At 52.5% G+C, this 12,340-nt stretch overlaps 1 protein-coding gene across 1 annotated transcript in view; it reads right to left on the minus strand.

Annotated features, from left to right (window-relative positions):
- Positions 1-3,332: 3,332 nt before the first annotated feature.
- Positions 3,333-12,340, minus strand: part of CFAP65 (cilia and flagella associated protein 65) — a gene marked incomplete at both ends in the record, with an annotated part of 33,161 nt that continues 24,153 nt past the window's right edge. The window contains 12 exon segments of the mRNA XM_081261748.1: positions 3,333-3,453; positions 3,568-3,705; positions 4,489-4,781; positions 4,872-5,070; positions 5,565-5,693; positions 6,082-6,284; positions 6,511-6,555; positions 7,774-7,881; positions 8,048-8,161; positions 8,436-8,579; positions 9,718-9,876; positions 9,980-10,171. Coding sequence (XP_081117874.1) covers positions 3,333-3,453; positions 3,568-3,705; positions 4,489-4,781; positions 4,872-5,070; positions 5,565-5,693; positions 6,082-6,284; positions 6,511-6,555; positions 7,774-7,881; positions 8,048-8,161; positions 8,436-8,579; positions 9,718-9,876; positions 9,980-10,171 — 1,845 coding nt within the window.

Below are 12,340 nucleotides of genomic sequence, written 5' to 3' on the forward strand. Positions count from 1 at the left end.
TCTCTTTGGCTGTTTCCCAGTCCCCCCATGACTGCACTCCAACTGCTCAGTCCTTTTTCCTCTTCTCCCACTACCTGTTCCCTCCCCCATCCAGGGTGCTGACAGGGATGACAGGAAGCAGGCTCTGGCTTAGAGCAGGGAGGGGGGAGGGGCCACCCGAACACCAGCTGCTAAGGACCCCCCTCCCCATGCAGCCCAGCACCTGCAGGCTTGGCAGGCGCCTGGAGACTCCACCCTCTCTGGTCAGTCAGGGAGGAGGGACCTGGAGGAGAGACCAGATCCTGGGTAATGGCCAGGAAATGCAGGACTTGGGGATGGGTACAGAGTGGAAGTCTGGGGAAATGGGGCCCTGGGGCAGGAACAATGGTCTCTATCACCAGATCCCCAGGCCCTAGACCCTCCCTTCAAGGACTGCTTCTGGGGGGTCATTTCCTAGGGGAGACCTCTTTGTTGTTCAGCCTCAGGGCATGGAATCTCAGTCAGAGGGGAGCTGTAGCTCCCTGCCCTGGTTGGGGAGAGGAGGGGAGGGGATACCCTCAAAGACCTAGGGAAGGTGTGCCAGGCCAGGCCCCTGACAGTAAATCATTCAGTACCAGGCAAAGAGGAAGGCTGGGCCAGGACAGAAGCCTGGTCAGGAAGGCCAAGATGGGGGCTGCACACACCCAGCTGGAGGCCCCTGGGTCCTCCCCCACCTTGGAGCTGTTCCCCCAAGAGCCCACCTTCTCCCCAGATTTGGGATCTGTCAGAACCGTCTCACCACCCCACCCCCAACTTCTATGACAGGGACTCAGTAGATCCTGTGGGACCTCAGGGTAGTTGGGTGGGGAGGGCAGTAGAGTGAGAGAGGTGGTGGAGGGGACAAGCTAGCATCTCCAGAAACATTCAATTTTGGAACCACTTCTGACCCTGGTCCCCAGCACCCTGGGGGTTGTCTCTGCCTGGGGATACAGTTCCCTCCCGCGATGCTCCCTCATCTCAAACGGAAACTAGAAGCTCTTTAATTCTGTCCAAGGACCCTTCTACTACTCCTACATGCTACTAGCCCCTCTGGTGCTAGCTCAGCTTGGCTGTGCATTGTCCGGAGGAAGGGGGTACTTCACAGGGCAGAGACTCAGTTCTGGCTTGTCCTGACTCTAGGACTTGTATGGAGCCCTTAGTTCCCGGCTCCTCAAGCAGAAGGCCAGGGCCTGACAATCTCCATTCCCCCTCCTGCAGGTTACATGTTTGCATTTTGGGCAAATGAAAGGGGGGAAGGGCCTGTTCTAGATGTGGGTTGTGGATAACTATCCAGAAACTGGCTGTGAGCTGGGGACTACTTAGACCTAGCCCACCCAATTGTCTGAACAAGGGCCCTAGGATTGGAGTTAGGGAGGTGAGTTGTGTATCTTGGAACCCTATCTTTGTCCTTTTCAGTCTTTAGGATGGTCTAAGACGTTGGACTGAAAGGAGTACCAGAGAGGTGGCAGGAAGGGAAATCTCAGGCCATCAGCAAGCAGCCCCAGAGATCTGAGGGGTGAATTGAGTCCCCATCCAGCCCCACCCAGATTTTCCACACCTCATAGCTCTGGCTCCAACCTCGGCAGGGCCTCCATCTTCCCCATCAGGAGGGCTCAAAGTATGGCTAGAAGTCCAGGAACCAGGATATGGAGGTAGGGAAGGCCATCACCCTGTGGGAGGCCAGACCAACACTCTTATTGTGCAAATGGGAAAATCGAGAGGCTGGGAAATGACTTGCTCAAGACGGACTAGAATCTGAGTTTCTACCTCCAGAAGGGCATCTGTCCCAAACCACAGTCCCCTCCGCCACCCTGTTGGATCGTGCTCAGCCCGCATTACCCGGAATCGAGCCGGGCAGCCCAGAATCTGCGGGCAAGGCGGGCGGGGCCGGATGGGAGCCGGATCTCCCCGGGGAGCGGCGCACCCTCTGCGACCCATATGGTGGCGGCGGCGGCAGGCAGGTGCCTGCGTGGCGATCCGGCTGGGCCCCGGGGTTGGTGCTGAGTGGCCGCCCCTGCCTCACGCGAGCCGAACGAACAAAACGCTCAGGTCCGGTTTGTGCGAGGGGCTCGTCGCGGGGCGGGAGCGGAGGGCCCGGGGCCTGGAGGTGGCCCTCGGTGTTCTCCTGGTCCTGGTCTTCCGCGAGCGCAGTGCAGCTCAACGCTCCGCTAGCCACCTCCCTCACCTGCGCACAACTGTGGCTGACACGTCGGCGGCCGCGGCAGCCACCACAGGTGCACACCTGGCCCGCCCCTCCCTTCCTGGCCACTCTACGCCCGGCTTTCCTGGCCCCTCTGCCCTGCGCTGTCCTGCTTGGCTTCGTCCCCAGCCCACGCCCCGAAGCTTGTGCCAGGACCCGGGCTCAGCGCACTCTTATACCGCAGGTCCAGTCCCCGCCCCTACACACACACACACACACACACACACACACACACGCGCGCGCGCGCGCGCACGCACACTCACACCTGTCCGGGCGCCCGTTTGCTCGGGGCAAATATTGACTCATGGAGGAGGAGCGCCCCCCTCCTCTCCCCGGCTCGGGCTCTGAGACCGGAGCTCCTCCGAGGCCTTGGCGGCGGGGGTGAAAGGGAGGGTGCCGGGGACCTGGGCGCCTCTGGAACAACACCAGATGTCACTTTTCCACCCACCTGCCTCTGGGCTGGGAGGAGCCGAGGAGCAGAGGACAGAGGCTGCCGGGCGGGGGTTAGAGGAAAGGGAGGAGGACGTTCTAGAAAAAGTGGAACATCTTTTGGTCTAGGGGTCAATTCATAGTGGGAATCGCTTAGTTGGGACTGTGGCCCGCTGCCTGATGGTGACTTTGACCGGTGCCCCAGAACCTAGTTCTTGGCCCTTTGCGGCATGCCTCAGTTTCCCTTACAATCTGAGTTCCAGGAGACCGGCAAATGTTAAAAGGATGGTCTGGGGGTGCAGAGCCTCAGAGCAGACGAGTGGGGGCAATGAGAAAGGGGTGCTCGCCCTGCCTCATGGCCACCTGTTTCGCTGCCCAGGCCTGGCGCTGAGTTTCTGTCCATCAGGCTACAGTACCCGGGCAAAGGCCAGCTACGCCCTGCCCCGGAGCGCCCTCCGCTGGCCAGACTGGGTCCAGCGCCCGGCAGCTAGAGAGCTGTCATCCAACTGAGGTGTGGAGCAAGGAAGGACATTCTTCTAGCCCCTAAGTGCCCAGTGGTCGCTGGTTCCATCCTGGCCGCTCCCACCTTCCACCCCTCAGAGTGCACGCGCGTTTCCCCCTCGTCGGGGAAATAAAGTCCAGGTAGAGAGAGAAAAAGGGCTGGATGCTTTACTGGCAGGGCGGTGGAGAGGGAGCTTGGCGGGACCTAGGTCGGCATGTCAGAGAGGCTGGGCACGGTAGCCAGCAAAGAGTCGGGAGGAGGTGGCGCCACCGGGACGGTTACCTCCTCTTGCTGCGTGGGCAGCAGAGGGTCTAGGGTCGGCATCCTGGAAGACAGAAAGCCCCAGATAGGGGTAAAGGCGGGGCTTCCGACCGCTCCTGCCCGCCCCTGCAGCCGCTCAAGCCTCTCCAGCGAGGTCAGTGAGGTCGCTGGCCCCCACCTGGGCACGCTGAGCGGCGGCAGAGCGATGATGCGCGGCCGCGAGGTGAGCACCACCTCCCCGCGGCTCGCCTCCACCAGGATGTTCTGGATCATGTTCTCTAGCAGCGCCTCCTGCAGGTTGGCGAAAGCGGGTAGCCTGTGAGGGGAAGGGGGTGACAGCTTTTGAGAGGCTGGTTGTGCTGGTTGTTCGCTCACCTCCTCGGTGCAGCACAGTGTGAAAGGGGCTCTATGCAGATTCCCTGTCGCTCACCCCGCAACACTTTGGGGCATCCTGATCCAGTTTCACAGATGCTCAATATATAGCCAAATGAGACCAACTTAGTGGCACAGGCCTATAATCCCAGCTACTCAGGCTGATGTAGGAGGATTGTTCTGGGGTGTAACTCAGAGGTAAAACACTTGCCTAGCATGGGTTCAATCTCCAGTAACTGGGATTGGGGGGGGCACTACTTATAGAAGTGGTGGGATTGAAATCTAGGTAATAGAGTCAGCATCCCAGAGCTAGATTTGGAGGAAGGCAGTTATGAGTGGGTGCAGAAGGGATGAGTGGGACCTATGGTTATCCCCCAAAAAGACAATGCATCCCCAGAGCTGGCCCAGGGGAAGCTGGTGCCAGAAGAAAGTGGTTTCTTCTGGCTCTAGACATTCATTGAAGAGACTCTAAAGACTGTCACCACTTTCCTGTAGTGCTGGCTAAATGCTAACCATCTGCTTGCACAGAAGAAAATAAATAAAGCTGCAGTTTTGCTGTTATACAAATATTCCTAACCCAGGCCTTAAGCTACCAACATGATGTCACAGAATAATGAGTTAGGAAGAGAAGTGCACACAAGTACGGGCCAGCCTCAGCACCACTGTATCCTATGAACCTTCTACAGGCAGCCTCCCTCCTGACCCTCACCTGGGCCTGGCTGCTCACCTTCCAATGGCCTCTTTATTTTCATGCTCTTGCTCCTCCTTCACCAGGGTCTTCAGGTCGGGCCGCCATTGCCACTGCAGGGAGGTCTGGAACTCTGGCTGAACTGTGGGCTCAATCTCCTTCCAGGTCTCAGATGTTTCCTTTCCCTCTATCTCCTCCTCCTCTATCTCCTCTTTGCCCAACTCCTCCTCTTCTGTCTCCTCTTCTTCCTCTTCCTCCTCCAACTCCTCCTCTTCCTCTTTGCTCTTCTCCTCCTCTTCTCCCCCTTCCTTCTTCCCCAACCCCCGTTTGTCCTCCTCCCCCAACCCCAGTTTGTCCTCCTCCCCCAGCCCCCGTTTGTCCTCCTCCCCCAGCCCCCGTTTGTCCTCCTCCCCCAGCCCCTGTCTGTCTGTCTCCTGCTCCTTGCTTTTCTCCTCTTCGCAGGTGCTGGAGGGTGGAGACAGGTTTGGCACTAAGTACAGATTGCTCTTCTGGACCATGAACCTGGCTGACTGCTCATTCCAGAACTGGCAGAAGTAAGGCACCTGCTCCACCAGGATTTGGTCCACAGCTTTGTGGAAGTTCTTGTCTTCCAGCATGCCCCTGGGAGGCAGGGAGGAGGAGATAGGCTTCAATGAGCGGCCTTGCAGCCCCCTGGAGGTTCCTGACTTTGGGGCTCCCCAAGAGGCAGCTCTTGCCTTCTGTTTTCACAAGCAGATGCTAGGAAGCAGAGGAGAGCCCTTAGTCAGTTGCCCCTTTCTTCTTTCTTTGGTGGAAGGCATGTTGGGGCCCATGGATTCTTAGAGGGGAACAGGATAGGATGGAGGCAGAGCCAACAGGTCAGAATGACACAGATAAGGGGTAAGGAGCCCTGGGGAGACAATGAATTGTCTCCAGACCTCGTCCAATAGCCATGGAACAGTGCAGAACTCAGATCAAGCTTCAAGGATCCCTCAGCCAGTTCATTAGCGCTGTACTATCCTGGTAGTCCAGCAGAAGGATCTTGCATGAAAGTTCTGTTCCTCAAGAAAGGAAGTGCTGGAATTCAGGGCCAGCTAAACTGGAGAAACGGGAGAATAAATATGCTGGGCCAGTACCTGATGATGTTGGTAAGGCAGTCAACCAGGAGCTGCTTCTTCTGCTTGTAGACAAGTGTCCCCTTGTTAGGGAATTCTTCTTCAGAAGCCTCTGACTCTTCCCTGGGAGTCTTCCTCTCTGGCAGCTCCCTGGGGCAGGCCATAACAATCTGAGTGGCCTGGGCAAGCCACCATGCTGGGGTGGGGTGGATAAGCCATGGTGGTAGCTGCCCAGTTGTGAGGACATTGATATGTTGGCGCTATAACACAAATGTAGTGCTCCTGCCAAGCCCAACCCTTGGGGCGGGGCAGGGCCTAGAGCTTTGAGTTGGCAAAGGATGGAACAAGGAAGGGCGGGAGGCATGGGTGGGTTCCCCAGGGCTCTGGTTGCTTTGTCCCCTCATCATAAGGGCCCAAGCACTCGGGGTACATCTTGAATCCTGCTGCCCCTGTACTTGCTCCAGCTCCTGCCAAAGCTTGGGTGTGGGCAGCCCCTGTTCAGGAGTAGGAGAGGGGACCTTCCTTCCCAAGATTTCACCTGTGCAAGAAGTGGCAGGAGAACTCTGAGAAGAAGTTGTCCAAGAAGTAGTCAGTGGGATGGGCTCTGGCACTGAGGCTCAGGCACAGCATGCCTGTCGTGGGAGGCTGGGGGCATGGCCAGGATGTCTCCTCCTTTGTGATCTTCAGGTTCCAACTGGCAGGCCAGTTGAGAGACTGCTTGTTCTTGATGGGGGGAAGTGTCTTTGGGGAGGGGGAGGCATGAGTGACACGGGTTTGGAGACCACACTCCCATCACCAATGGGTTCATTGTCCTAGCCCCTCAACCAGACATTTTGGTCCACATGGGAGTATGGCCCTTTCACCCTTCCCTTCTAGGAGCCTGGACCATGGGGTTGAAGTATCTCTGGAAACAAACAAGGACCCTCCCAATTTACCACAAGAAGATGGGCCTGGGCTCATGCCTCACCTTGTACCTCCTCATGGGCTCACAGGCAGTACAATATGCTCTCTTCTGTGGAAGGAGAGACCCTTGCTTAACCCTTGCTTAAGATGCAAGAGGCTTAGCCCGTGTCCCCCTTCTTCCTCTCTCTGGCACATGGAAGACCTGAAACCAGTTTCTGGCCCTGCTGTCTTCTTGGTCCTGCCCACTTCCCACTCACACCCTCTTCTGGAACCTTCCCTAGGAAAGTACTGCCTGTAGATGTGGGAAATCTGGTTACCCAAGTGAAGGAAAGAGAAGGAAATGCTATCAAAAGTGGGCAGGATGCTCCAAAGGGGCTTGTTCTTGTGCCTTGGAGCTCTGGGGTTCTGTGAGACAGGAAAGTAATGTCCCTTATGAAGACTTGGTCTGAAAATCCCTCTCCCAGTGCCCCGGGGAGGGATCTGTATTCACAGATGGGCTGGCATTTTAGAGGGAGCAGAAACTTTCCAGGAGCTCAGTGTGGTAAACAGAGAGGTGACTGAGGAGCAGGAACACTAACACAGGCAGACTGTGAGACTGGGAGGCACTGTCTTGTATTTACTATCAGTTTCCCCCCAGAAATACTAAAACCTGTGTTTAGGGAAGGCTCACTGGGTGCCAGGTTCCGTTGTAGGCACTCTACACATATTAACTCATTTAATCCTTATGATAAGGCTACAAAGCAGATATTTCACTCACATTAAAAATATTTTAAACTTTTATTTTGTATACATAAAGGCAAGAAATGTGACAATCCTCCATTACCCAGTCACTCAGCTTTAACAATCAGCAACCCAGGGCCAGTCTTGTCTCATCTGTCCCTACTTCTGGATTATCTTGAAGCAAATCCCAGATTCATATCACCCTCATTTTACAGTAGAGGGAACTGAGAGGTTAAGTCACTTGTTCAAGGTCACAGAACTAGAAGCGGTAAAAACCAGGAATCAAACTTGTACCACCTGCTTCTAGAGCTTGCCCCTGAAGCCAATAGTGGAAACATGTTGACCAGGACTATGGCTCACAGAAGGTGAGATCTGTGTTGTTTCCCGTGTCCCTAGTACCCAGCATACAGCTGGCATTCTTGAAGCAGGAAATGGTCAGTCAGCCCCCACCCAGTTGCTAAGAGAAGAGTCCAATGAATAAAATCTAACCTCTTAGGGCAGCCTGGCCAATTTTGCATGGAAGACCACCTCAGCCCACCACCTCTATCCCCTCTGATGAGGCCAGTTAGAAGATGTGGGTTTGGGAGACCCACTCAGCACTCCTCACCTTTACTTTCCTGCCTGTGATGGTAAATTCTGCCTCCTGTCGCACCTTCTCATCTGTCCACTCCTGGAGCTCCTTGTGGTACTGCTTCATGAGCTCCTGCCGGTACACCTGGGCCCAGAACAAGGTGAGAGAAGGCCTAGCTCTGGAGGGTCTCAGCTAGGGCTCACCTTGGGCCTGTGCTGCAGCCCCCCTACCCTCCTGCCTTTCTTTGGAGGTCTGAGGATCTCAGAGCCTCCCTCTACCCCACCTTCATCTCCCTAGGGCTGGTTCCCACCTTGCATATCAGGTCCACACTGTAAAAGCTAGCATGCACTGAGGTCTTCAGGGTCACCACAAATGGAGCTGTCTCTTCAGGAGCCAATTCCCCTATCATGGGTCTCACAGATATCTGTTGGTTTGGGGAAGGAGTCTTTAGAGTTCTACAAGGATGGGATTTGATGGGACGACATGGGACAGGAAGGGATGAGATGGGAAGAGACAGGTTGAGATGAGACAGGTTGTGACATGATTGGATAGGATGAGACAGGATGGGTCAAGGTGGGATATAATGGGATGGGATGGGACAGGATGGTATGGAATGGGATGGAGTGAGATGGGATGGGTCAGGAGAAGTCTGAAGCCCTGCTAGAGGTTCTGGGTCTGTGGGGAAAGAAGATTCTCACCTCCCCAAAATCTAGAGGCCTTGGCTGCCAGGAAAAGACAATTTTCTCATTCTTGGAGATGTTGTTGAGGAAGAGTAGGCGGCTACACTTGCTCTGAACAGGGATGTTTCCCAGGGATATATGAGACTGGGACAGGAAGACAGCCTATTGGTGGAGATAGCATAACAGTAGCTTTTGGAGGTGAAGAGATAATAACAATATAATCACTATCAGTCTGACATATTCAACAGGTCAGGTATTGCACTAAGTCAGGTATACCCATGCATCTGACCTTCATAATGGCCTATGACATAGGTGCTACTATCGTTCATTCCCATTTGACAGATGTACTTCTAAGGTTCAGAGAGCATAAATAACTTTTCTAAATGCCTCTCACATGCAGACCTAGAATAAACCCACCCAGGCTCATAGTAAAGCCCACGATTTCAGCCATTAAAGTAAGCTTGGAAGAGCTGAATCAGAATTAGCTTAGAGAAGACAGAATTAATGCCAACACTATTGGAGACTTTGATGGGTAGTTGTAAATGAACAGATGACCAGATATTAGCATATTCCCTGGGCACAGAATAGGAGCTGTGTTTTAGGGATGTCTGCAAAGACTGAAGCCACACAGAAAAGGCAATTTCTTCCCATACAGGCCCTGAGTGCTCAGAATAGGCACTTTTTCTGGTTCTTTCTGTGTTCCAGGGCTTCCACAGTGCTTATCCTGGAGTAGGATTACAATGAGGGTCTGAATAGAAGGGTGGACAGGTAGAGATAGTGATTGAATAGATGGACCCATGGATGAATGGGGGATGGATAGATGGATATATAGACTAACAAGGAGTATGTGGGTTGATAGATGAATGAATGCATGTATGGGTAGGTAGATGTTCAGGTGGATGGATGAACAGGTCAAACTTGCCAAAAATGAGAAGCATATGAACTAAAGGTAGTAACAGTGACCCTTGATAGCTTTCAGCAAAATCCATCTAGGTCCAGGGGAGGGACTATTTTGTATGAAGATAATAATTGGAATAGGAGGGCTTCTTTCTAAACCCTGAAGAAAGGACAGGAGCTTGAGTAAAAATGCCTGTGGGCACTAGGTGGCAGGGTAAGCCTCCCATGGAGCTGCTCTTGCCTCTAAACCTGGAGGAAGGCTGGTTCCAGGCCTCACCTCTCCATCAGTCCCTCCTTAACTCCATCTCATTTCCTTCCCACCTCCTCACCCCTCTGAACTGGCCACTCTGGGCTCCAAGGCTCTCTAGGTTCTCAAGGAGTTCCCAGGTGCCTTTCCCCCTACCTGTCCAGGAACCATCATCCTACAGTGTGTGGAGTTGTTGTCCCATGACGAGATGCTGTGGAATGGCGCTGTGTCACCCATGACGCAGGGGTCATAGCCTACTCCCTGGAAGCGGATAAGGGCTGAATTCCATCCCAGGATGTGTATGGGCACGTCCACCTGAGAAGTCAGGAGGGTGGGTTTAGGGGACTGGTTATACAATGGCCTGATAAGGAAGCCACACCTCCAACCCCCACCCTATATCATCTAGGCTGCTGCTCACTGTATAAGTCTTGGCCTCAATGGGTGAGAAGATCCACAAGACCCGAGCAGTGGTACCTGGCTGGATCTCACCTTTGGGGTTGATGCAGCAGAAGATGGGGTGATCAAAACTTTTTTCCTGAACCTGTGACAGGACGCTGGTCTGGACCTCATATGTCACAGGCACTGAGCCACCATTGTACAGCTCATAAATCTGTAGGGGACAGGAATAGAGACCTCCACACCAGCTCAGGACTGCAGACCAGAGATCCCAGGACTCTCTGTGTACTGTGGGAAGACAAGTTGAGCTCCACCATATCATCTGAAGAGTCCCTGAACTCCCCTAACAGCCTCTGATTTGAGCATCTAGAAAGGATGTAACTGTATAGTCAGCCTGTGACCTCTGAGGATAATCTCTAATCCCATTTGTAAAGGTGCAGCTTATTTTATTTGTCCTCAGTTTACCTTGAAAAGTTATAAGGGGACTCTAGGGAGTGTGCCTAGTGTTGGGACTTGGGAAAATGTCCACGTATGCACCATCCAGACCCTTCTTTGTTTTATAGGCTCTCATTCCAATCCCCCATGAGACTGTCACTTTCTACATCTGCCATTAGAGGGAGTAACTGCTTAAAGCAGTTAAGGGAGTAGAAGGAAGGTCTACTACAAAGAGTGTCCTGAAGAAACCAGAGACCGTCTATCCAATTCTACTTTTTAGAGATGAGAAAACTGAAGACCGGGAGAACGAAGGGTTGGCCTGCATTTGGTCCTGGAACCTTCTCTTTCTCAGCATTTTCTCCTGCATATGCTCACTTTAGTTATTCAGCCTGGCCCACCCTATTAATCTCCAGACCAACGGAGTGAACATTTGTGCCAGCACCTTCCTAATTCATATGCTGAAACATAATCCCCAATACAGCCATCTTAAAGAGGGAGGCCTTTAGGAGGTGATTAGGTTATAGGGTGGGGCCTTCATGAATGGAATTTGTGCCCTTTGTAAAAAAGGCCCAAGGGAATGTGTTTCATTCTTCCATCATGGAGGACACAGTGAGAAGATGCTACCTATGAACCAGGAGAACAAGCCCTCACTAGACACAGAATCTTCCCAGGCCTTCATCTTGGACTTCCCAGCCTTTAGAACTGTAAGAAATAAATACCTGTCTTTATAAGCCAACTCAGTCTCTGGTAGCTTGTTATCACAGCCAGAATGGACTAAGAAAACTAGTAACTGACTTCTACTGAAAAGCCCTCTAGGGGTCTCACATGAACTTCACACTTGGCCAAAACCAAACTCTTCACTCTAAAATTGATTCCTTTTCCCAGTTTGTTTCCTTTCTGAAAATGGCACCACATGTCCCTTGTAATTCGAGCCAGCTTCTCTGTCACTGTCCTGAATGAGGCTGTTGGGAGGTCAGAGGGGCAGAAGATTGGGAAGGGAGGTGAAAGGAGTTGGGTATTGGGACTCCCTTCAGGCCCAGGAAGCCCATTCCTCAGTCTCTAGGCTGAATGTCTGGCAACACCTGCCGAGAAACACGGGGGCTTCTAAATGCTTAGAGACTTCATAGATGCTAAATATTCCAGAAAATCTTATGTTCACCTCTTGGGGACTTCCAATATACATTTTCAGAGCACAGGTAACTGATTCTCTCCAATTAATAAAGAAAAGTTTACAACAAGGATTGGCATTCCTATCCTTTATATCTCCTTGCTGCAGTAATTTCCAAACTCTGGCTGATACCTATTAGTGAGCAGTTCTATAGTGGGTCTTATCCAGGATTTTTAAAATGGAACATGGCCAGGCATGGTAGTGCATGTCTATAATCCCAGCAACTCAAGAGGCTGAGGCAGGAGGATCATACAATGAGGCCAGCCTTAGCAACTTAGCAAGACCCTCAGCAACTTGGCAAGACTGTGTCTTAAAATTTAAAAGAGGGGGGTGGCTGGGGATGTAGCTCAGTGGAAAAGCACTCTTGAATCCAATCCCCAGTATAAATAAATATTTTAAAAATAAACAAAAAAGGAACAGAATAAATGCTCTTTTCATGTGGTAGCCTACGTGTATATTTATGATACTTCTGTTTTGGTTGTATGTATATGTAAATACTGGGGTATAAGCATATATGATATAAAACATGTTAGTGTAGTTCATGGTCAGAGAAGTTTGAACAATCTTATGCCAGAGGGAAAACCACTCACTTTTGTATGAGAACTGAGTCTGATGAAAAGGCTTAGTCTCAGGCCCCAGGAGACAAGCTTCTCACTTTGAATCTCCCCAGTTGCTCAATTTGGGGTTTCAACCTGCCAACCCTACCTCTTAGGTGCTTCTAGAGGACAGCATCTTTGTCAGTCATCAAGGTTGTCACAGATATGCAGAGATCAATGCTTA

The sequence above is a fragment of the Spermophilus citellus genome (assembly GCF_964194105.1).
Source record: "Spermophilus citellus genome assembly, chromosome: 11".
Taxonomy (NCBI): Eukaryota; Metazoa; Chordata; class Mammalia; order Rodentia; family Sciuridae; genus Spermophilus; species Spermophilus citellus.